At 36.5% G+C, this 25,124-nt stretch overlaps 5 protein-coding genes, 1 long non-coding RNA gene and 1 pseudogene across 6 annotated transcripts in view; 3 read left to right on the top strand and 4 right to left on the bottom strand.

The window, feature by feature from the left end:
• Positions 480-1,633, bottom strand: LOC104722887. Its single transcript, XR_757256.2, has 3 exons — positions 1,529-1,633; positions 1,132-1,340; positions 480-921 (listed from the first exon to the last, which is right to left on the bottom strand). It is a non-coding gene; the product is annotated as an uncharacterized LOC104722887 (long non-coding RNA).
• LOC104722885 (gibberellin 3-beta-dioxygenase 3-like) lies at positions 2,244-4,408 on the top strand. The gene is made up of 3 exons (XM_010441141.2): positions 2,244-2,756; positions 3,144-3,409; positions 3,924-4,408. Exons 1-3 carry the CDS (start codon positions 2,287-2,289, stop codon positions 4,247-4,249), a joined length of 1,062 nt encoding a protein of 353 aa, XP_010439443.1. The 5' UTR covers positions 2,244-2,286; the 3' UTR covers positions 4,250-4,408.
• Positions 5,590-8,664, top strand: LOC104722884. Its single transcript, XM_010441140.2, has one exon. It carries the CDS (start codon positions 5,683-5,685, stop codon positions 8,593-8,595), a length of 2,913 nt encoding a protein of 970 aa, XP_010439442.1. The 5' UTR covers positions 5,590-5,682; the 3' UTR covers positions 8,596-8,664.
• On the bottom strand, positions 16,268-17,899 carry LOC104727860 (annotated as a pseudogene).
• Positions 18,120-19,959, bottom strand: LOC104722883 (pentatricopeptide repeat-containing protein At4g21705, mitochondrial-like). The gene is made up of 2 exons (XM_010441139.2): positions 19,634-19,959; positions 18,120-19,549 (listed from the first exon to the last, which is right to left on the bottom strand). Exons 1-2 carry the CDS (start codon positions 19,865-19,867, stop codon positions 18,278-18,280), a joined length of 1,506 nt encoding a protein of 501 aa, XP_010439441.1. The 5' UTR covers positions 19,868-19,959; the 3' UTR covers positions 18,120-18,277.
• LOC104722882 (pentatricopeptide repeat-containing protein At2g20710, mitochondrial-like) lies at positions 20,018-22,578 on the top strand. Its single transcript, XM_010441137.2, has 2 exons — positions 20,018-20,365; positions 21,276-22,578. Exons 1-2 carry the CDS (start codon positions 20,105-20,107, stop codon positions 22,437-22,439), a joined length of 1,425 nt encoding a protein of 474 aa, XP_010439439.1. The 5' UTR covers positions 20,018-20,104; the 3' UTR covers positions 22,440-22,578.
• Positions 24,604-25,124, bottom strand: part of LOC104722881 (DNA-directed RNA polymerase II subunit 2) — a gene marked incomplete in the record, with an annotated part of 7,643 nt that continues 7,122 nt past the window's right edge. The window contains 2 exon segments of the mRNA XM_019232248.1: positions 24,604-24,863; positions 24,973-25,113. Of these exon segments, the coding sequence (XP_019087793.1) occupies positions 24,756-24,863; positions 24,973-25,113 (249 nt within the window).

The raw sequence follows: 25,124 nt of genomic DNA, 5'->3' as shown, positions 1-25,124 counted from the left end.
TGTTTATCTAGACCATAACAAAAACAAAAACAAAAACAGAGTAATTAAAAAAGCTGCACGGCCATTGTTTTTTGTGTTGCCGAGTCTTTTACGTTCATCATGGCTTTTACCTTCCAACTTGAGCATGTTTTTTCTAGCTTAATTAATCACTAAACTCCAAAGACTGTCTATCTAGATAAGAACAAAAATAGAGTAAAGAGAAAGAGAGAAGCAAACGTGAGAGAGAGAAGCAAACATGATAGATAGAGAGGCAAACTTGAGAAAAAGATAAGCAAATATGAATGTGAGAAAAAATAGAAACGACAAAGAGAAACAAACTTGAATGTGACAAAAACCAAAACAGAGGAATCAAAGTCTCGTGAATGAAAATCTAAAAAAAAGTATAGTACTGCACTATGATCCGATATGCTTTTACGGCGACTACGACGACAAGATAAAAGTATCTTGCACAAACTGCAAATTGCAGTACATGAGAGATTTTTCAAATTAGAGGGAGAAAAGAGAGAGAGTTTACAGATTGTGATGATGGTTTCTATGGCTGAAAAGAGAGAGAATAGAGATGGTGGTGGTTTGTTTCTTTACAACAGCTAAGAACAGAGAAAACAACTCACAAAAACAGAGAGATAAGAAAGTTTTGAGATGAATTTAGGGATGCCAAAGCCACGAGGTGCAGAGCCAGCGATGTCAAAGGCAAGAGTGAAAGGAGACAAGAGCAGCTTGATTGGACTGAGCATCAGCGAACTGTGCTAAACGACCTGTACTAAACGACCTGGTCCTCTCGACATTGGAAACGAAGAAGAAGAACCGTGGGGATATGATCATTATGGAACTGAACCGTGCGGATATGATCATGATGGCCAAGAAGAGTGAAAAGACACCTCCGTGTTTTGTAGTTCCAAACTTTAAGCTTGTAATCATCCCCTGCAAGATTAAGATATTAGACAAGCATTAAGATCACTGTAATCAGTAATGTAATGAAGAAGAATGCAAAGCTTCTTCCTTTTACAATATTAAGATACTAGACAAGCATTAAGATTCCCAATGATGAGAAGGGTATTTTAAACGTCAATAACAAGGAAGAAACTTTATGTTAAATTCTAGATGAACAGAAGAAAGCATATATATGTATACCTCCGAACAGGTCCTTCGTGCTCGTTAAAACTATCACGAACAGGTCCTTCGTGCTCTTTAAAACTATCGATCAAAACACCTATACGATAATCCCAGAGCTGGATCACACCACTGTGCAAACTGGAGAGAATCCTTCGTGCTCTTTAACTCTGTCACTCTTGGTCTAGAACTTGGTCAACATAATCTCCGATAACGAAACAGAAACAACTCTACAGAAACCAAATTCACATAGAAACAATCATATGAACAATATTTAACTCAAAAAAAATAAGAAAAAAAAAACGCAAACTAATCCATATATGATATTGCAGATAGATCAAATTGCAGCACTAGAGTTTAGATTGAAACATAGAGTTGAATAGTAAGGAAGAAAAAAACTTGTGATCAGCAGCGTTACCGGAGAGAGAAGCAAGGGTTTTTGAATCCTCGTAGTCGTATGGCAATTGGGACAAAGATGTGAGCTATTCTCGCTCTCTGGTTTTGGGTTAGATGAAATCTTTAAAAATTCTATGTTAAAGGGTATGATTTTGAGAAGATTATTTTTCAACTAAAAAGAAGAAAAATGTTTCCTAGAATCCTTCAAAGTAGCAATCTAAAAAAAAGTTGTGATATTTTGAATAACAAGAGATTCAAAGTTAGTTTTATAAATTCTTGATTGAATAACAAGAGATTCTAGATTATTTTAAATGATTTTATATAAATCTTAGTTGAATAACATAGAATTTCGTAAGATTTTTAAAATTTTTCAATTGAACAAAAAATTTTAAGGATACTTTAAAATCCTTAAAAAAACAAGTTGAGAGATTCCATATCACACCTTTAAATTTAGGCATATATGTGGCGAGTTTCATAAAAATCGTCAGAAATTTTCATCTACACGATCCATAAATGTACTTTCCCCAAACGACAAATATATCTCTGCCTTTATTTTTTACATATTAATTATGTATTTATTATGATCCGTTATACGCAGAGAAAGAAAAAAAAAGTCAAAATCAAAATAACAGTTTTTGTCCACATAAATCCACATGTGTTTATACCTCTTTACTGATCGACCTCTATATATAGTGCTTAAGTTACAATGTTTCTCTCCATCAGATGCCTCACAAGAAAGAAAAAGAAAATAAAAGTAAATCCTATATATATACAATCATCATGAGCTCCGTCACAGAGCTATTCAAGAACAACCCCGTGAACCGTGACCGTATCATCCCTCTAGATTTCACCAACACCAAAACGTTACCCAACTCTCACGTCTGGTCCATAACCGAACCCGAGCCTAAAACCATGTCCCTACCCATCCCCGTCATCAGCTTGTCCAACCCGGATCAGCATGTGCTACTAAGACAGGCCTGTGAGGAATGGGGTGTGTTTCATATCACAGACCATGGGGTCCCACGCTCGTTACTTCACAACGTTGAGTGCCAAATGAAGAGGCTTTTTTCTTTGCCCATGCATCGTAAGATCCTAGCCGTCCGATCACCCGACGAGTCCACTGGTTACGGTGTGGTTCGGATCTCCATGTTCTATGATAAGCTCATGTGGTCTGAGGGATTCTCCGTCTTGGGTTCCTCTCTTCGGCGTCACGCTACACTCTTATGGCCCGACGATCATGCCGAGTTCTGGTGAGTAATCAAAATTTTATAAGATATATTTGTTTTAAATGGATATTATTTTCGAATTATAAACAATGTGATATTATATTCTTATTACCCTAAGTAATGCTCATTACTTAGTGAAGAAATTAAACAAATTATGATTGTTATTGTTTCTACGTTTTATGTGAATATGTAAAATGAAGACAAATTAACTATGCTAATATATATGTTTTATCTGAACGCTGTTATACCCAAATCAAATTATTGTATTCTATATAATATGGTAGGTATTCTAAATTTACGAAGTACTCTGACATTATCTATTTATATATATATATATATATATATATATATATATATAACTAATAATGAGAATAAAACTCAAAATTTCTAACACATTTTTGTCAAATGCAGCAATGTGATGGAAGAGTACCAGAAGGCGATGGATGATCTAAGTCTTAGACTAATAACCATGTTGATGGGCTCGTTAGGGCTAACACATGAAGATTTGGGATGGCTTGTACCAGACAAAACTGGTTCAGGAACCGACTCAAACTCAATCCAATCCTTTCTACAGTTAAACTCTTACCCAGTTTGCCCTGACCCTCATCTAGCCATGGGGTTAGCACCTCACACAGACTCCTCCCTACTCACCATTCTCTACCAAGGCAATATTCCAGGTTATATATATTACGATATTTACCATTATCTTCAATCTTTTATCTCATTTCAGTTAACTGTATTTGTTGTTTTACTTTTTTTTTTTAACAACCACACATTCATTTTTTTTAAGATGTCTTAATTTGGGGTGCCCGGTCCGGAAGAACAAATTTTCAAACGAAAATTAAGTAAATCTAGATCTTGAATTAGGACTAAACTGGTTGCCTGATCATTTGGAAGTAAGGGAAATTAAACGAAAAACTAGTGATATTTACAAATTCAATATCTAGAATTTTATACTTAATTACAAATGACACCCACTTTTTGGTGCATTGGATATGCATGATTCATATGAATATGAACGAAATGTTTATTATATAAAATTAAGCACTACAAATTCAGAATAGAAGAATTATATTTAACACCAAATTTGAAATTTTAATTTATCGGGTCGTGGATATCACAAAAATCTATGTATTCATTCCAAAACAGCATTGTATAATTATAAATTATGTTGCATTGGTGATTGGTCAGGTCTAGAGATTCAAAGTCCACAAGAAGAAGGGTCGAGATGGATTGGAGTAGAGCCAATAGAAGGTAGTCTCGTTATCATAATGGGAGATTTATCGCATATCATATCCAATGGACAGTTCAGAACAACGATGCACCGTGCGGTGGTAAACAAGACGCACCACCGTGTCTCAGCCGCTTATTTCGCCGGCCCACCAAAAAATCTTCAGATCGGGCCGTTGGCATGCGACAAGAACCATCCTCCAATTTACCGGCGTTTGCTATGGGAAGAGTACCTTGCAGCCAAAGCAACACACTTTAACAGAGCCTTGACTTTGTTCCGTTGCTGACTTTTTTTTTTGGTTTCCTAGTTTCCTAGTTAAATTTTAATCTCTTCAATAAAAGTTTTGTTTTTTTCGTAGTATTGTTATATTAAGGTTAATGTTTTGGTTTCATTGATTAAAAACCAATCTTCAACGTGAAGTTAAGAATTGTTTTTCGTAGTTAATACTTTCAGATTTTCGTAGTATTGTTTTTTTCAGTGATTAAGAGCATCTCCATTGGTTGATGGTTAACAAAGTTGCTTAATAAGTTTTTTTATTATAACTTTAGAAAAAACTAAAAAAAGTGAAGTTAAGAATTTTATTAAGAAACTGTTAAATTTCTTAGTCCAATGGTAGATCCTAAACAAAATCTGAAAGTATTAACTGCAGTTTTTAAAACCAAAACCTTTAGTTTTTAAAACAGAATCTGAAACTTCAAAACCAAACCTGCAATTTCACATCTTATAGATACGTAGAACTTAAAACACAAACCATGCAGTTTTAAAAACCAAAACCTTAAAGTTTTCAAAACAGAACCTGCAGTTTTTAAAACCAACCTGCAGGAACACTTATTCATAGGGACAATCATGTTTCTGATAACTTTATCTTGACTAAACTCACTCACTATCAACTCATTCTGAGTGTAATCCTAAAAGAGTGGCAAATAAACAAGATCACGCATAACAAATTAACCACTTGAAAGTTAAACATTAGCAACACATGTTCCATAACTCTCAAATCAATAAATGCTAAGTAATTACATGAACAAACATTTGACTAACTTCTGGAGAAGTAATGAAATCACCTTAAAACTCCAGATACATCACGATTCAGGTAGAATCGTGCTTTAGGATTAGTCAAAACTTCCTCCATGTACTCTGCTACTGAGATTGGACCACCTTGAAACGATGATACATAACCAAATTCATAAAACTTAAGATTCTTAGAACAAGTTTTACTACTATGTTATATTAGCATCGATAGTTAAACTTTTTTGCTGTTTTCATTAAAATTAATCAGATTTATTATTAAGCAACTCTAAGAAACTAACTAAATACTACCAATGGAGATGACCTTAAATACATATATTTGCTAATTTTATTTGTTAAACTTTATATCCTAAAGCCTGTCGATTAGATATTTTGTAAAACTCAACTATACTTAATAAGAAATTTAACTATTTATTTGATCATAAAATATTTTTGAAAAAAACTTAATATAGTATACAATTTCTTTTTTTTCAACAATACATTCCATATATGGTAATATTAATCCTCTAAATATTATTCATAAATATTTTTAAATAATTTGACCAAAAAATTTAAGTAATTAACCAAAAAAAAAGTAATTAGCTTTGAAGTTTTGAAGGAAGCGGCGGATCTTGAAATGGCGAAAAGAGAAGAGGGAGGAGAAAGAAGAAACAGAGTATGTAAAGTTTCTCACTTTCCTCCTCCGTAACAATGGCGACTTCACGGCCACCCTCTTCATCTTCAAACTACCCTTCTAGGTTCCTTTATTTACAACTATACCCTTCTCTCTTCTTCTTCTTCTTCCTCCTCCTCTTTCTGACCTCTGCAGCTTCTTCACTCACCGTCGTTGCATCCTTAGTGAATCCTAACTCCTTCGCAGCCCCACGAATCCCTTACTCCGATCACTGCAACCACATAGTTCCAGAGTCTCCTGTCGACCCTTCTCCCTCCGCCGTGTTCAGCCGCGCGTCGCTCGCTTTCGATGTCAGCTTCTTCTCCGGCGGTGACTCTTTCTTCAAGAGGTATCAATCACAGAGCGGTGACATTAAATCTGCTAGGTTTAGACCCAGATCAATCCGCAAAGCTTTGGGCGATGGGAGAGTTTACAAGGTTGAAGCCAAATTGACTTTGGAAATCTCAAAAACCTCAGCTTTTTACGGCGGCGATTTTGGGCAACGGAAGATTCAGGTAACGCAGATCGATGGACGTAGGATCCATTTGAGCTCTTGGGGAGGACCAAGTTTCGATTTTTCTGGGTTTTGGTCGGAGTCTACAGGACAAGTCTGTATGGTTGGATCAACGCAAGTTTTATCTGGGGAAGGTACTGATTTGAAGAACTTTGATGCTCGTCTTATGCTTAACTATTCAAAGGACTCTAATATCTATGGGAGTTTGGTTAAAGGAGTGTTGGAGAGTGTGAATAATAGCCAAAATAGTTTTGAAACGATTTCGATTCTTGGTGCCAGAAACACTCCTTTGAACTATGAGTATAAGTTGTTAGAGCAATCTAAATCGGATTGTGGGGTAAACAGTGGAGAGAGTTTGTCGTTAGAGAATGTTTTGGGAGGAATGTGTAAGCTTTTTGAAGGTAGAGTTCATGTGTTTGGTCTAATGTATAGAAATGATTGTGGGATTAACCATAGTTGCAGTCCTTTGGGAAGTGATGTAGAGTACACACCAGGTTTTATGTCGTTATTGTCGTTTCTTTGTGATGGGGAGAGGATGAGAATGGTTTTGTCATTTAGTAACATTAGTAGTTTTACCAGGTTGTTTCCGTTTGATCCGAGCACTACTTTGGTTGCGGAGGGAACTTGGGATGTAGAGAAGAATAGGTTCTGTGGTGTTGCGTGCAGGATCTTGAATTTCTCGGGTTCTTTGAGTAATGCTGTGGTTGATGATTGTTCCCTGAGGTTAAGTTTGAGATTTCCTGCTGTCTTGTCGATTAAGAGCATGGCTCCAGTAGTTGGGGAGGTTTGGAGTGCCAAACCCGAGAATGATCCAAGCTACTTCAAAAGAATCAAGTTGTCGGGCCTAAATGATCCACTGTGGCGTTTCCCGAGTCTGAGATATGAGTATACAGAAAGAGAGAGACTGAATAAGTTATGTGGGGCTGGTAAGAGTCACCCCAAAAGCAAAGCAAATCATTACCCTGATCCTCAGACTTCAGACATGAGATTTGTCATGTCAGTGAAAATTTCTGGAGGAGGTAATGTGTTGAGATCTGCGCGTGCAAGCCCTTATTTCGTGGGAGATCGGTTGTATCGTGATCTTTTGGTTCGTGGGCAAGGAGCTGGACTAACTGGAGTTCCTCTGAACGTCAACAAGGTCACCGAAAGCTTCACAAATATCACTTACAGAATCCGTTATTTGAATCCGGTTTCTGATTCTCGTGGAGATATCTATGCAGAGGGAACATATGATAGGGGTACAGGTGAGCTATGTATGGTAGGATGTCAATCAGTTAGGCTAAAGAGCACAGTTTCAATGCAAAACGAGACTGTGGATTGCAGTCTTGTAATCAAGATCAAGTTTGCTCCAATTGATTCTAGTAGTGATGACCGTTTAAAGGGAACCATTGAAAGCACACGGGAAATGACAGATCCGCTTTATGTTGGACGTATGGAGGTTTTGTCGAGGTCAATTTATGTTCATCAAGCCAAAGAATCTGTTTGGAGAATGGATTTGGAGGTTGCTATGGTTTTAATATCCAATACACTTTCATGTCTCTTCGTAGGGATGCAACTCTACCATATGAAGAAACACCAAGAAGCACTTCCTTTCATCTCCATCGCAATGCTGATACTTCTTACATTAGGTCACATGATTCCTCTGTTGTTAAATTTTGAAGAACTCTTTAAAAGCAGCCAAAACCAGCAAAGGTTGTTCTTCGAGAACGACAGATGGCTCGAAGCCAAGGAAATTGTGGTGCGGATCGTGACGTTGATAGCTTTCTTACTAGAGTGCCGTCTTCTCCAACTAGCTTGGACTGCTAGAAAAAACGAAGATCATCATCATCACCATGAAGGTGTGTGGAATGCAGAAAAGAAGGTTTCTTATGTGTGTTTACCTCTCTACATCACTGGTGGATTGATTGCTTGGTTAGTGAATCGTAATAGAGCTCCTAAAAGAATAGTATACATAGGGAAACCGCATGCACGTAATCTCCTGTACCGTCCGGTGAACTTGAAACGCTCATTTCAACGCCCTCCTTTGTGGAAAGATCTGAAATCTTATGGTGGTTTGATGCTTGACGCATTCCTCCTTCCTCAGATACTCTTCAACAGATTCAGCAACTCAGAGTTAAAGCCTCTTGCTGCTTCGTTTTACGGTGGAAACAGCTTCGTTCGATTGCTTCCTCACGCTTATGATCTGTATAGAAGCCGCAGCTATGGGAAGATTCTTGATTGGTCATTCATTTATGCAAACCACAAAATCGATTACTACTCTACGGCATGGGATATCATTATCCTCTGTATCGGTTTCCTCTTGGCTGTTCTGATATTCTTACAGCAGAGATTTGGTGGTCGTTGTTTCATTCCGAAGAGATTCAGAGAAAATGTGGGATATGAGAAAGTTGTAGAGCTACAACAATCTGGTGAGCAACACAATACCAATGATTCTTGACATTATATATAGACAGTTAGACACACAGTTTTTGTTTTTATACAATATAATTGTCTTGTTTTTAATCTTTTTTTGGCTGTAATCTCTACAAAAAAAATGTTTTTTTTGGAAAAACAAATTGTTACAGAGTGTGTACATTACTAAATAAAAATAAAAATGGAACCAAATTGGCAAAGCTCCACCTTTGCGTCCTAATGATTCAATGTGTGAGTACACTGCATTTAAAAAGAACAAAGGATACTCTTGTACATTATTTCTATAGATGTTCTGAACAAAGGATTCTGTTTTCTTAACAATATGAGATTATGTTACCCGAGTGTGTATTATTTAAAAAAGCTAGATTTTAACTATCGTATACACGGACGATATTTTTATAAAAAAACTATATTTTAAGTTGTATTCGTTTCTTAATTTGTTTATATGTTTAGTATTTAAGATTATATAATTGCATTTTGATTGTTAATTTTAAAATTTGATAACTTGCATACCCCAGAAAAGACAATACAATTGTTTAGTTTTGAAATAACCCCACCCGTTTTTTTATATATCCTAATAACTAGTGATCTTATTTTCCCTATCAACATAACCTCAATCAATACAACGGATAACACAAAACAATTCCAATAAACCAATAACGAATAAACAAATAACATAATACCAATTCTAGCAACAAACCAAAACGTAAAACAAAGTCATAGGACCAATAATCCTTACATCCATTTTAGACAACTAAGTTTCACTCTAACATCTTATCAATGACACCGAGCAATCAACCGAGCCTCTAGAACATCATCCTCTTCATAGCCGTGATTCCACGATCACACTTTGCCTTTACCTGTGCCACAACACAAAATAGAGGCGTAAGTATAACCAGAATTACTTAGTGAGACAATCCTCCCATCTACTGGGTTATATACACAAGCAATAAGATCAACACACAATAAAACAAACCAGGCAATACACAAAGCAATCACAAGATCAGCCGCTGCTGAAGGTTGGTGTCGACCGACACTGACACTTGGCGAAGGTTGTGTCGACCGACACACACCTTGTGTCGATCGACACAGACCACCATACGTCGACCGACACACTCCTTGTGTCGATCGACGCATGCTCAACATTTCATAAAATCCCTAATTGCATCGATCGACACTTCCACATGGCATCGATCGATGCTCGTAGGTTTTATTGCGCCGTCCTCGCACTAGTGTCGATCGACACTCATACCGAGCATCGCTTCTCTTTGATCAGAAAACTCTGAATCTCACCTCCAAGCTTCTCCCTTTCGTCCCACACGATCTCAGGAACAGATCTAAGCCTCAGGAGTCACGAAAAACGCATAGAACTCACAGGAAAACAGTTACATATCACACAAAGTCACATAAATAGAAATCTTAGCTTAGATAAGCCATGATCATACACTCACCTTAACCAAACAACAAGATCTAAGCCCCAAATGACGAAACTAGCACCACAACAATCTTCCCACCACGTTTCTAGCACCACACTCTCCAGGAAGAAAACTCACTCACAGGACAAAGGATCTCTAAAAAGAACGGTCTCTAGGAACTCTCTTTTCTCTCTAAAAGTGTGAAAACGGCTAAAGAAAGTGGAAAAACTCGAGTTTTCTCTTTTAAACTTGGGTCTAAGGCTCTCCTAAACCAACCACAAAAACTGGAAAACTGAAAAATCAAACCAGTTTAACCATCCGCTTAAGGTGTCGATCGACATCGACAACCTTACCGAATTTTCACAATTCGGTTCACGGGTGTTACAATTCGCCCCCACCAGCATAGATTCGCCCTCAAATCTAGCACCAATACCGACTGTTAAGGATCTACCGTGCAACCAACACTATGGCCTGCACATCCTCCGACCAATCCATGAGGACTCTATCTGGCCAATAACCCGCGTCTGTGACATTATTTGCTCTCAACTCATGCATCTCCCTCGCTCTCAGGTCTCAACCCACAAGTCTTACTGGCTCACTATCAGGCGTCAGCCCTCAAGCTATGGTATCCAGGAAGTCTAATCTTGCTCTCGGGCTATCACCCTACAACGCGTATTCAGATCGTCACCCAAAGTCGATATACCAATTTATACCCTCAGACCACAAAGTCCTTCGTGATAAAAGTACAAAGGAACCTAAACGTCCCCTCATGAATTGTTCGAGATCTCATATCTTTAGAGCAATAATTCTGAGTTTGACCAAGTACCACGCTGACCAGAACTACCTCTATGGCTCTCGTAGGAACTACTTCAGATTTTCGAATGTATTATTTTGTTTTAGAATGAATGTAAAACGAATATTCTGTTTAAAAGTAAAAATAAAAACAGTTAAATAACTACTTAAATTTTTACGGTATGATGTTCCAGTATAACTGAATAAGTGAAATAACACTGACTATTATAGAGTAGTCGTAAAAAAAGATTACAATAACAAATAACCTACATATGAGTCACTCTAACAACATCACCAAAGTAACAAACGACGAGAAAAAAAACCACCATTTGTAACAGAAAATTGGTCATACTTCAAATTTTCGAACGTATTGTTTACTTTTAGAATGAATGTAAAATGAATATTCTATTTAAAAATAAAAATAAAGACAGTTCAAATAATTACTCTAATTTTTTGCGGTACGATGTTCCAATATAACCAAATAAGTGAAATAACACTGACTATTACAAAGTAGTCATTAAAAAAAAGATCACAATAACAAATCACCTACATATGAGTCACTAGAACAACTTCACCAAAATAACAAATGGCCAGAAAAAACAAACAGCATCTGTAACAAAACTAAAAATTACCAATGGATGTTATTAGCTATGCATTGTACTATGAAGCAAGCACAATGCCAACACAGGCACACACACACCTCATTCTGAAAATTAAACACCGATAAGAAAGCACCATCAGCTACACAATCCCATATTCCAACGACCATATACTACAACCAAACAATACATATTTGAGAAACATAACCAATTTTTATATTATATTCCATAAATAATTTGACAGGTTTTATATACACAGTTATCCTATCATTTGGACCAGTCAACCTTCAACCATTAAAATAACACAAAAGCAAATCATCCAAGATGAATAAAGATAATGTTCCACTTCAAATCTATAAAAGGAGCTTAAAATATCAATACTCTCTTTGCAATCACAAATTCCACGGTGAATATATTGCATCTAGGTTAGATCACAAAATAACTGTAAAATACAATAGTATAAGCTATAATATAATTTAAAATTCAATAAAACAACATCAATAATATAATAATATTTAAACTATTAAAAAAGTTTTGAAATTGTTCAAAATTTAGAAAAGAATAAGTTGATCATTTAAAATTAACTATATAGCTAATGAATACAAATAAAATAATTTTTGTTGGTATGTTTGTTACATTGTACAGTCTCTCTAAAAATTTGGAAAAAAAATTAACCAAGTCCTAATGACTTTTAACAAAAAAATCAAATTAAGATAACAATCTCTTGCAACACTTATTTGGGAAAATCACGTATATCTCCGATTGTGTTGACAAATGTTTTTTTTTTTTGTTAAAATGTTGACAAATGTTATTGCGTCCATTGGTTTAGGTTTCCTTGCTTTGTGTATGATACCACAATTAAAAAAAAAAACTTTCAATAACAAAAATTTTAGTGATAAAAATAAAAAGTATATGATACTTCCTCCTCCGTTCCACAAAAAATTATTATTTTGATACATAACACACATATCATTTAATAAGTGATTTATAATTTAAATTGAATGAAAAGTAGTTTTGGATTATAAAAATTTAGAAAAAATAGTGTAAAAAATATATTGAAAATGTGGAACAACACATTTTTTGAAATTATAACATTTTTAAATAACATTTTTTAAAACACAGAAGTAGTGTTTTTAGCTAACGTACTGTTTAATATACACAGTGATATTTACATCAATCTGCGAATATTATTTCTAATGTTCTTAAGCAATATATATGTATATATATGCATTGATTGATATAGAATATTTATTGTAGCTTTTGCGCCAACATGCTTGCTGTTTCATTATTTACTGTTTTCTAAAAAGATTTTGATAAATGTCAGCAAAAGAAGTTAACTCAGTAAAATGATAGTGGAAATATAGACTTTTGGTGCCGTGATGGATTGATAAACGATATCTAATATTATTAAGAAATTGTACCTACTTATCAAATAGAAACAGTTTGCACAAAGTTTGTTTTGGATGAAATGTTAATAAAGTGATGATAAGTAGTTTCAATAAAGTGATGAAATGTTATTTAAGTTTGTTTTGGAGTTAACTTGTGTCGCATCTCTTTCTCTTCTTAATTAGTATATTCTTCTAGTGCAAATCAATAGGTGTGTGTGATTGAAATTGACGAGAGATCATAACAATATTGACAGCTTTATTATTTGTTTCATTAGGCAAATGATTCAAATTCCAAATGGCAATTCGTGTACCGCTTAGAAACTTTTACAACCGCTGGTATTTTGAAAATATCGTTGTTAGTTTTGCGAGAGGGGTGTATCCAGTCGTCTTTGACACCGAAGCCCATGAAATATGGATTTCGGGTCACCTCCTTCCAAACTATCTTACGCACGTAGCTATCAACATATATAACGACGCTGCCTCAATCACGTATGATGAACATCCAAGTAATTTTTTTAATTCACTTTTAGTCATTTTTGTTATTGTTATATGTACTAGTATTTTTTAAATACAAATTTGAAAAATACTCGGTTCTCTAAAAATTTACAAAGATGTTATTACTTATATCCATGTATCCAAAAATCTATATAACCAAACACAATTAAAAGTTTTAACATTAAACTCTTTATTTTCTGTTAGCTTTTTGTAAGGCACCGATGCATATTAAAAAATGGTATCTAATATTTTTAAGAAATTGTACCTAATAATAAAATCGGGTACCGTTTATCAAATAGAAACCGTTTGCACAAAGTTTGTTTTGGATGAAATGTTATTAAAGTGATGATAAGTAGTTTCAATAATTTTATAATACAAGATCAGACCCGCATAAATATGTGGATTAGATAATTTCTTATAGAAAAATTCTCTAATTTAGAGCTTATGAACTTCATCTTACAACACACAATTTAACGGTATATTGCATCATAACAATATTAAATTTTAATTCTACACACTCTATTCTAAATTCCACTGGATAATAATTATAATTTTCATATCAAAATAATAGGTGCATTACATAAAATGTATATCTTACTTAGTATTAAAATAATTGAACATTAATAAAACATAATTAGCAAATAAATAAATGAAAACTAATGATCTCATATTTGAAAAACTACAATTATCTTAAATATATATATATTTTTTTGTATATTTTGTAATCCCATACATAATAATTCTACTATATGTGGCATGTCATACCTAAGTTAGATAAAGCTATACTAACATCACTTATACAGTTATACTAGTATTCTACTAGCTTATCATTAATTTATGACATTTCAGATTTATTTTACTCATTCTTTTGCCAATAGGTGATCTTATATTACTTAACGTATGCTATACCTTTTAAAGTTAGAATTAAGGATCATAGAACGATCTATTGCGAAAATACGCCTTAAATTTTGTTTCCAGATCTAAACTAATTTCCTCTTGCAGATGTCGCTGTTGTTGTTGCTGTGTCTGCACATGGTTGGTTGAATGCTCAGCAACTCAATGTCCTCTTTCAGGCGGTCCATAATGGCCTCGACCTTCCTTTCACACATCAGATCATCCCGCTGCCATTATTGAGAGTGAAACTTTTTTTCAGCGAGAAAAAAACTTTGAAATATATATGTACTACATAAACTGTGAGACTAATTTACCGATAACTAAAACTGAAACAAAGATATAGACATAGAGCCATAATACCTCTGGTAATTTAATTATGTCTTAAATTTTTGACTATATCATCTTCAATATCAATATTAGGTAAGGCATTTTGTCTCAATGTCATATAAGCAATATTCTCATTTGTTGGTAATATAATAAAAGTCCGCTGTGCGTCGAACGTCAATTGATGAAGCCTTAGATACATTCCTTGTAGGTAGTTTGGAATGATATACTTGTTAGGTTCTTTTGGCCACTCGAGGTGGTCATTTGGTCTTTGTAGAAATTGGGGATGGGACATTGACGGAAATTGGGGATGGGACTAGTTCCTCATTCCTAAGATCATAGAAATTGGGTTTGCATGCAGTCTTTTTATTTCCTTTTATCTATATATCGTTTTCGTTTCTCATAGTTGTCACCCTAGTTTCTTATAGAGTCTTCAGATTCTTATAGTTGGTTGAATAAAGCAAGCATGCTTGGTGGATAATAGAAATGTATCACTGGTATTGATTGTTTTTTGTACCGGGGATTGCACAATACTAAGTAAATAAGAGTTTGGGGTAAGAGTGGAGCTAGTCCTTTTAGTAACGAGAGAATTTGAGGTTGTCACTTACAAAGAGTCAAGATTAAGTTCGTCAGTTCACAGGAGAACTAACAAACAGAATAATGACGAGCTCAGAAGTAGAAATGAATTACAAAAAAGGCAATAAAATATATTTTCGATGCAAAATCTTGCTCTCTAAGTAATGTCCGGGAATCAGAATGGTGATCCCAATAAACGCTTTCTCCTTTTATAGAGGACTGTTGACCTAGGGCTCCCTAGGGTTTTTCAGTGCGGATTTCCAAAATTACCCCCTGCGGAGTGTTAGTGGACTTTCTCCCAATTATGTCAGACCGAAATCACAATTAACTTGTCTTGTTGGACGAGTGGCATATTGGGCGCAGCCCATGTCCAACAATTGTGGAAAGTCTGATGCTACTAAAAGGTTCCAGGCAATCAAAGCAGCCTGGTGGCAGGAGGACATGGCAAACCAAAACCAAAATTCTGTTGGAAAAGCTAGTGGCCATACTCTGCAAGGTTCCTTGTCTAGCAAATGCACCCCAGATTTCCAACGAGGTAATTCAAGTTCCATGTCTACTCTTCTTATCTTTTTTACATCATAAGCTTCTTCCTGCGCTTTCCGAACTACTGAGCATGTAAAGGTGAGTTTTGGGTGAGTTTCGCAGCCTCCTTTATTAATTTACAGAACCATGTGAAAAGACCATAACATGTTTCTTCCCTACAGAATTCTAGATATGAAGAGCTTGTGGCAGCTGGAGCTATAGACATTAGACAACATTGATCTGGTCTGCAAGCAGAAGCATTCATGATTAACAAGTTTCAGAACATACACTATCAACTTTGGGACACCTTGCTCGTTATCCACATATGGCAGATGAGCTAATCGACACGAGAGGTTCCATTCAGACAATAAATCTTTTGGGAACTACTCAAGTCTTCTCTTCCACAACTCTTTTCTGTCTAGATTTTGTAGTTACTTTTTTGCTTAATCAAGAAACTCTTGCAGATTTCAGAACATGACAGCTTCTCCGGCATCATTTCTTTTGTCTATGTCTACTATCAAAGAGTCTTAGATCGTGTTTTATAAGGCTTTCACATGAAACGGATTCAGAAGATTCATGTCGTCAGAAAGAAGAAAAATGTGATTCCTCTAGTTTACAACATGACAAAAAAAACGCATAAATGTTAATGTTATCTTTCAGAAATAGATTGTAGCCAACGTCGTTATGAGAAAGATAAGGAAAGAAAAAGGTCAGCTGAATTGGATGTTGCACTTTGATGAAAGCCTGGGGAGATCCATTACACTAGCTCGCACCAATTTACTGTTGTTGTTGTCGTCTGCTGCTTTAACACCAACTTTGACAGTTGTAAGGCATGCCAACTTGCCCAAGAAATGACTCATCTGTCTCAGCTCTTGAGAAGAACCTCCATAATCTGAAATTTCTAGCAACTTCACTTGACACGTCCATAAACAAGATATGTCCTTTTTCAAAATCTTCCTCTTCTTCTCAGGGATGCAAGCGCATGCATCACCGCATTTATCTGTTACTCTGTGGACAAGACCCTGGAAAGCAGAGACCAAATTTTTGACATGTATATATAATAGTAATGGCAACAACAAAATTAAGTAAGAGATTGATTTGATATACCTTGATGGATAAAGCGTGTAGTTTTGGACAACTCGTAAGCAGAAGTGGCATTACTTGCCAACCTCTATACTTGTTACTCTCAACAGATAAATGAAGGAGGTTGCGGAAGACAGACATGGATTTACAGCAGAAATGAAACGCCTTCACAACCAAAAAACATAAAACACAAGTGAGAGACTGTCATTGATTCTGGTCCAAATGGAAATAGCAAAAACACACTGACCTCAAGGGAACCAGGAGACAAGTGAAGGGTCGTAATATTGCGTATACCCGCAACTAATAACATCACCAAATATAGGCGGCTTTTGTTCATAAGAGTGGCCATCATCATCATCATCATCATCATCAACGACGTAATCATAGCCGTGTGTTGATACCCATAACCTGAGACTCAGCCTTGCTTCGACAAGCGAATCCAAATCAGCAACCTCATACTGTTCGGAGACATAGCTAGAGTAGTCAAGGTACACAAGGCTTGGTGCTTCGAAATAAACGATTCGGTCGTGAGCCTGTTGGTCGTAGGGAAGAATGGAAAATATCACAAGTCGCTTGATGGATGCACATTCCACGTCCGTACCGCAACCAGCAGAAGAGTCGGGACAATCACCATCACGTATGTATAATTCTTACAGCACAGGGCAGCCATCGATGAGGAGAGAGTAGTAGTCATGACCAATCCAAGTTGATAAGAGAGAAAGTGATTTGAGGGCTGGGAGAAACACCCGCTCGGCCTCAAGATCATATGCACCAGATAACGTGAGCTTCACGAGTGTGTTACTCGTGCACAAGTCGGTTTCGATACAAATAACGGAAAGAAGGGTGTGAGGTGCGTACAAGTGTAGTTCCAATAAATAAGGGTGTTCCAATGCAGTCCATATCCAACGGTTGACACAATGAGAGTATTCTTTGTGGCGCAGACGACACAGAGACGACAGAGACAACTTGTTGATGTGAGAATTGGTGTTGGTGAGCAGAAGAGCAAGTGTTTTATTTACGAAATCAGAGAAGAGATGTGAACCAGTAGTTGCTTCTTCCTCGCTGGGATACACAACCACCGAGTCATCAAAACAAAGGTTGTCTACAAGAAGCAGCAGATTCTCCCTGCTCCATCTCTTGGACAGAACCGATGTGGAAGCTGCCACTTTTGTCGGAAGTAAAGACAGGATTTTGCCAAGAATCTCATCTGGCAAATTGCTTATCAGATCTCTACCCGCCATTAATTTTATAAGGGCTGGCTTTATTTCTCTACCTACCTTAACCTAACCTAACCTAACCTACACACCACTAAAACTGGAGGATCGCTAAGTTCCTTCCTCCTATCGACCTGAATCCAAAACAATAGAAGACCAAAGTTCGAATCTTTAAACGAACCCCCTCCCCAGAAAAGATCGAACAAGGAAGATCCAAAAGCCAAAGTTCGAGGTTTATTCAGAAAGATAACAAATATTTGTGAACTAAATATTTATCTTTTGGCCACAGAAAAGTAAATATGTCTTATTACATAATTGTGAAAATATAATAAACGTTACTACATTCTGATTAGAGAAATTTGGAATAAAAAAACGTTACATTATAGATATTTTATAAAAATGTTGTCATACCATCAGATTTTTTTGTGGGGAAGACAGTAGACTTCTTGTGCTAAGAATCAGTGTGGTTTCTTCATCGCTTTCAACTTTGTCGTCTTTCATGCGCTGCAACAAGGTATCAATGTTACTTCCACCTTCTCGTATATCAGCCTTAAGATGGACATGATACATCTGTCTGTTCACACCGATACAATTCCTAAGAGATGCAACAAAACTTTCTACTTCTTCTGAGCTACCTTCATCCCCCAGCCAACTCAAAATACTTGTAACCAGCTTCAACCCGGGTCTCCATTTCCTGTTATCCACTTCTATACCCAAGGCAGTTTTCAGACACTTGAAAGCATTATCTAAAACACCCTTTTCAGCATAAGCAGTAGCCACAAGGCCCCAAGAATCAGGTGTAGTACCTTTTCGTCTCCTCGCTAGATCCTCAAGCATTGCTTCTGCCTTTTCCTCCATACTTTTCCCAGTATACCAACGAATCACAGTGTTAGGGACTCGGAAATCGTAACAGTTTCCGGATGATTCCCATTCCGTTAGTACTTCCTCAGCTTCTTTCAGAGCATCAATCTTCACAAGCGACTGCAACACAGTTAGATAGTCCTGATTTATTCTCCTCTTAGAAGCTTCTTTCACCAAACCCCATAGCCTTAGTACCTCAGTCTTGTTCCCTAACCTAGCATACAGAGTAATGAGATGATTGTAACCTTCACCATCCTTATTCTCCAATCTATGTTCCGACATTCTCAGAAGCTCAACCGCCTTATCACGATCACCACCATCGATATAGAACTTTGCAGCAACAGCATAAGTGTTCCAGTCCATTGTCACATCAGGTTCTCTCTCCATATCTCGCAAGATCACACCAATCCTCTCGAGATCAGACATAGCACCAAAAGCATTAATACAGATCCTAAAACTATAATTATCCGGAGCAACATTATCTTCTTTCATCTCATCTAAAACCCCGGGAACTTTCTCGTGCTGGCCTAGATTAGTGTAAAGACACATGATGTTGTTGTAAGTCAAAGAGGAAGAAGCGAAACCCATCTCCTTCATCTTCTGAAAATGAAACAGAGCCTTGTCAACGTTCTGCTGCCTAACGTAACAATTCAAAAGCGCTCCGTAAGTCTTATCGTTCTTGTACTGTTCCTTGAGGTTTTCGAAGTACTCTTCCGCGGTAACGAATCCGTGAACTCTACCAATGAGATCGAGATGAACCGCGTGTTCTGTTGGAGAGAACACACATACACCAGTCTCGTTCATCCATTTCGAAACCTGCGTAATATAGTTAAACCCCTAAGATTTTAACTCGGCAGGTAAAAAGAGAGAAAGATGCTAGATTTCTATAAAATTACTGACCTCGAGAGCGTGGAGGAAGCGTTTGCGTCTACGAAGATCGTGAACGATGCGAATAAGCTCAGCAACAGAGACCTTTTTGCCGCATCGAACCCAGTTTTGGAGTTCTGGGGATACACTTGATTTAGGGTCTCCTAAAGGACTGATTTTGGAGTAAAGTGTCGTCTTTTTAACTCTGTTAGTGTAGTAATATCTGCTCGCAATCCAATTCGCCGGTAATCGCCTCAGTATATTCATCGATTCCGGCGACAGAAGGTGATGAAACCTCTCTGAAAGCTTAAGAATTTACAAAATGAAACTAAAAGTAAAGGTCTACAGTTCGAATCTCAGCAGCGACATGTTTTTAATGTTTTTTGAAGGGTTTATGACAATTGAAAATTAAAGGCTAAACCTTTGATAAAGATTCACAATTTAAACCTGATTCTCTCTTCTCCACCTAAACCCTCAATACCTTGTTCCTTCTTCTTCTTCCCTATGTGGTTCTGCAACAAACTCAACAATGGAGTCAATCTCCTGTTGGGTATACAAAGGAGAACGCTTTCTCGTGGATATGGATCTTCTTCTATGGGAAAGTTTGATCTTTACAAAAGGATCTCGCCTCTGGGAGACCCTAAGATCTCAATTGTTCCTGTTCTTGACGAATGGCGTGGAGAAGGGAACTACACAAGCAAAGAAGAGCTTCGTGGAATGATTAAAGAGTTGATGAAGTACAAACGATTTGGTCATGCTCTTGAGGTTCTTCTTTTCTCAAAAACATTGTCTCTCTCTCTCTCTCTCTCTATCTGTTGTTTCTTAAAATGTCTTCATTAAAGAGTTGATGAAGTACAAACGATTTGGTCATGCTCTTGAGGTTTCTTTCTGCTTTCCTCATTTCTCAAACATTCTCTCTCTCTCTCTCTCTCTCTCTCTCTCTCTCTCTCTCTCTCTCTCTCTCTCTCTCTCTCTCTCTCTCTCTCTCTCTCTCTCTCTCTCTCTCTCTCTCTCTCTCTCTCTCTCTCTCTCTCTCTCTCTCTCTCTCTCTCTCTCTCTCTCTCTCTCTCTCTCTCTCTCTCTCTCTCTCTCTCTCTCTCTCTCTCTCTCTCTCTCTCTCTCTCTCTCTCTCTCTCTCTCTCTCTCTCTCTCTCTCTCTCTCTCTCTCTCTCTCTCTCTCTCTCTCTCTCTCTCTCTCTCTCTCTCTCTCTCTCTATCTGTTGTTTTGTTAAAATGTCTTGTGTTTTTGTGAAACTCCTTTTCTGTATTCAATTGATTGAGAAGCCTGAAATTTTATTCTTGCTGATGTTACTTGACCTACGAAATTACCCTTTTACTCTGAAACAAATCTTTGTCAATTCTGCGATACATCTAGTATGTTGTGTTCCTCTGAAACTAGTCACTGCGTTTGAGGATTCTTGCTGCTGAAGAGTGTTATATAGTTCTTGATCAGTATTGAACTTCACGTTGCAATTAGGAATGCTCTGTAGTCTCTCTATTGGTATTCAATGCAGCTTATCTCTCTGAGTAAAGTTTTATTAGGCTCTAGTGGTATTTGATTCAGAATGAAGTCAATGAACATAAACATTTCAATGCAATATATAACTGTATGATCTTTATCTTAATGTTTAGACCTTCTTTTCTGATTTCTTGTTTGTGTTAATGTGTCTGTTAGGTATCGCGGTGGATGTCTGATAGAATGTTCTTTCCTCTCTCGACGGCTGATTTTGGTACACGCATAAACTTGATATCAAGAGTAAGTGGACTTGGAGAAGCAGAGGTTTTCTTTGACAACATTCCCAAAAATGTGAAAGGTATTGCTGTGTTTTCTAGTCTACTTAGCTGCTACGCACGTGCAAAGTCCGCAGAAAAAGCCGAGAGGCTTGTGGCATCCATGAAGGAAACGGGGATTTCCATGGACACCCGTTGTTACAATCTTTTGATGAATATGTACTATCAGATGAACGTTCATGGAAAATTAGATGATTTGATGTTTGAAATGCAACAGAACGGAGTCCCTTTTGACCAGTTTACTCTTGGTATTCGTCTCAGCGCATATGCCGCAGCTTCTAATATCGAAGGAATAGAGAAAACAATAGAAAAAATATCATCAATGCCCCACATGGCTATTGACTGGACCATTTATAGCGCTGCAGCCAATGCATTCCTCAAAGTTGAGCTCATGGATAAGGCTACAATGATGCTTAAGAAGTGTGAGGAGCTTGTGAATGAAGATACTGGGAACGAAGCATTTCACACGCTCCTGAAGTTGTATGGGGAAGCTGGGCAAAAGGATGATCTTTGCCGGGTCTGGCTCGGTTTCAAAGAAAAGAGGAAAGTGTTCAACATTGGATACAGGACAATGATAAGCTCGGCTTTGAAACTTGGTGACATTGAATTAGCAGAGAAGGTTTTTAACCAGTGGGAATCCAAGAAACTGGCTTATGATTTCCGGATTCCTAATCTGTTGATCAAGTGCTACTGTGAAAAGGGTCTTATAGAAAAAGCTGAGCTACTCTTAAAGAAATTAGAAGGAAATGGGGTTGATCCACCTATGGATGTATATCTTTGCTTAGCAAATAGTTATCTTGAGACTGATGAAATTTCCAAGGCAACAGAAGCGATTGAGCGTGCAGTCTCATTGCAGCCAGAGACCAAACATAGACTCGAGGCTCAGAGGGAATTGCTGAATTCATGCTTAGCGTGTTTAAAAGGGAATGGTGATGGTAGAAAGAGGTTTGGTGATGTTATTGATTCGTTGACAAGTGAGAATCTCTTCTCTGTAGCTGCTCTTGAAACACTTTCTCATCATTTTTCAGAGATCAAAGGAAACAAATAGCATTCTCTCATTTTGAAGCCACTATGCTTTATAGGCCACCGATTGACAATGAACAGAGAATTAGCTCTTCTTTTTCAAAATAGTTTTAGGATTTTCTGTTATTAGTTTGTAAGTTATGCACTGGAGATCAAATAAATGTCCAAAGACAGTTATTATTCACTAACCTTTTTGCTCAAATGACCATCAAATTCATACAGTGTAATCTTTTACATTACCAAATTGTGTCATAGGTTATAAAGCCTTGTTGTTGACACAACAGAATAATTACTAAAATCGCCGTTGTTGGGGTGAGCCGGAAAACGTTAATTAGAAATTGGTCTGAAAATATATCATATACCTCTTTTAAATTCAGAAGAAATAAGAAATAAGGGACGTTACACAAATTTGTAAATTTAATTCGTAAACTGGTTTTGTTACAAAGCGACTACCAAATTCTTCAGATTCATACAAAGAAAATGAAGGATAATTCTTTTATTTCTCCCAATGTCAATCTCCAAGAACTTGGTACACCTTTTGCACTTGTATTAATGTTTTAAGATATAAACATGAATGATACTTTATTGACATGATTTATCTAATTTTAAAGCTGCTAGGACAAAGAACTACAGTTGTGCTGAGCTTGAAGGTGTAGTGAAAAGTGCAACATCATATGCTTTCAATAGACAACTGACCCGGGGATGAAGAAAATATTAAAATTACTATGGATGATTTTCTTCAAGCATTACTCGAGGTTAAGCCTGCATTTGGAGCCTCTTCGAACGATCTTGAACTATGCAGGTAATATAGAATTTCTTTTTTAGTTATCAATTTTCCAAAACATTATTTCTGATTTCTCTAGGTCTAGGATATTTTTGTTCCCTGTAGTCAACTCAAATATGTTCATATATATATATATGCATTATCTGTAAAAGAAATATATATATTGCTTGTAGAGTTGTAGTTCTGATTATTTGATCTATTACACAAACATTAATATGCTTATAGACCTCAGGGATTTGTGTATTGTGGTGATCGGCAAAAGCTCATCTACGAAAAAGTCATGTTTCTTGTTGAGCAAGCTAAAGTCAACGAAAGAAGTCGTCTAAGCACTTGCCTTCTTTATGGACCTATTGGAAGGTAACTAAATCATTTCAAAATGTGTCTATGTTTAGCGTTTAGCTTCTAGCGTTTGCTAATTTTTAAGCTTCTTTGGGCAGTGGGAAAACTGCCTTGGCCGCGACCATTGGCATCGACAGTGACTTCCCATATGTCAAAATAGTAAGTACAAGTTAGTCATTTGAACCTTAATAAAAATTCGTTTTTTTTTCCATTTTGTTTGATATTTTGTTTCACTACATTGGCAAGGTATCTGCACAGTATATGAATGGCCATCATGAGAGCAAAAAATGTGTACGCATTACCAAGGTCCCTAGCTTTTTAAAGCTTTCCAGTTTCTTTTATTTTTGTGCTCTTTCAGTTTATTTATCTACTATAATTAACATTGTGTGTGAAATGAGAATAGGTCTTTGAAGATGCATACAAATCACCAATGAGCATAGTTATCCTTGACGATATTGAAAGGTCAATCACACTATTAGGTTTCAAGCTCTTATTTTCGCATACTTGGTGATTTTTATTCTTGCGGAGCTCAGATGTATATATGTCTATAATATTGTAGGCTCTTGGAGTACACCGAAATTGGACCGCGATTTTCAGACGAAATTCTTCATACATTGTTGATGTCATGGAGGAGTCCTTGACAAGTGAGAATCTCTTCTCTGTAGCTGCTCTTGAAAGACTTTCTCATCATTTTTCAAAGATCAAAGGAAACAAATAGCATTCTTTCTTGTTGAAGCCACTATGCTTTAGGCCACAGATTGACAATGTGCAGAGGATTAGCTCTTCTATTTCATTGAAGAATCTCAAAATAGTTTCAGGATTTTCTGATTTATTATAGCTTGTAGTTCTGCACTGCAGATCAAATAAATCTCCAAAGACAGTTATTATTCACTAACCTTTTTACTCAAAATGACCACCAAATTTATACTGCGTACTCTTTTACTTTACCAAATTGTCATAGGTTAAAGCCTTGTTGTTGACACAACATAATAATTATTACTAAAATCGCCGTTGTTGGGGTGAGCCGGAAAACGCTAATTAGAAATTAGTCTGAAAATATATCATATACCTCTTTTAAAATTCAGAATAAATAAGAAATAAGGTTTACACAAATTTGTAAATTTAATTTTGTTACACAAATTCGTAAACTGGTTTTGTTACAAAGCTACTACCAAAGGAGAAACCGAAAGTTCAAAATCATAGAGCAGCAAAGCTCCCTCACTGTCTGCCTTTAGCCGATTTGAGGTGTTTAGTAAGCATCCGTGGTGCAATGGCCATTGACATAAGCTCTTGAAAGAGCAATTTGCATGCGTAAGGAATGTAAACCTGAGAGGATTTAGATGAGAATGGTATTAGACAAGTGAGCGAGCATTAAAGAGTTATAAAGATGAAGATGAAGCACTTAAACAACAATTTAATCGTATTGAAAACTTACCTGAACAATATCTGTTTTGTTCTTGCAGCCTCTGCATTCAAATGAATTCTTCTTCAGATTTGCAATGGCAATGAGCCCACAGACTTCACACACATGTACCCTATACGCATCGCTCTGATCAAACAGCCTCTCTTTCAAGAAGTGAGCAGCAC

The sequence above is a fragment of the Camelina sativa genome, chromosome 11, assembly GCF_000633955.1.
Source record: "Camelina sativa cultivar DH55 chromosome 11, Cs, whole genome shotgun sequence".
NCBI classification, from domain to species: domain Eukaryota; kingdom Viridiplantae; phylum Streptophyta; class Magnoliopsida; order Brassicales; family Brassicaceae; genus Camelina; species Camelina sativa.
This window is presented reverse-complemented; position numbering and strand designations above follow the sequence as displayed.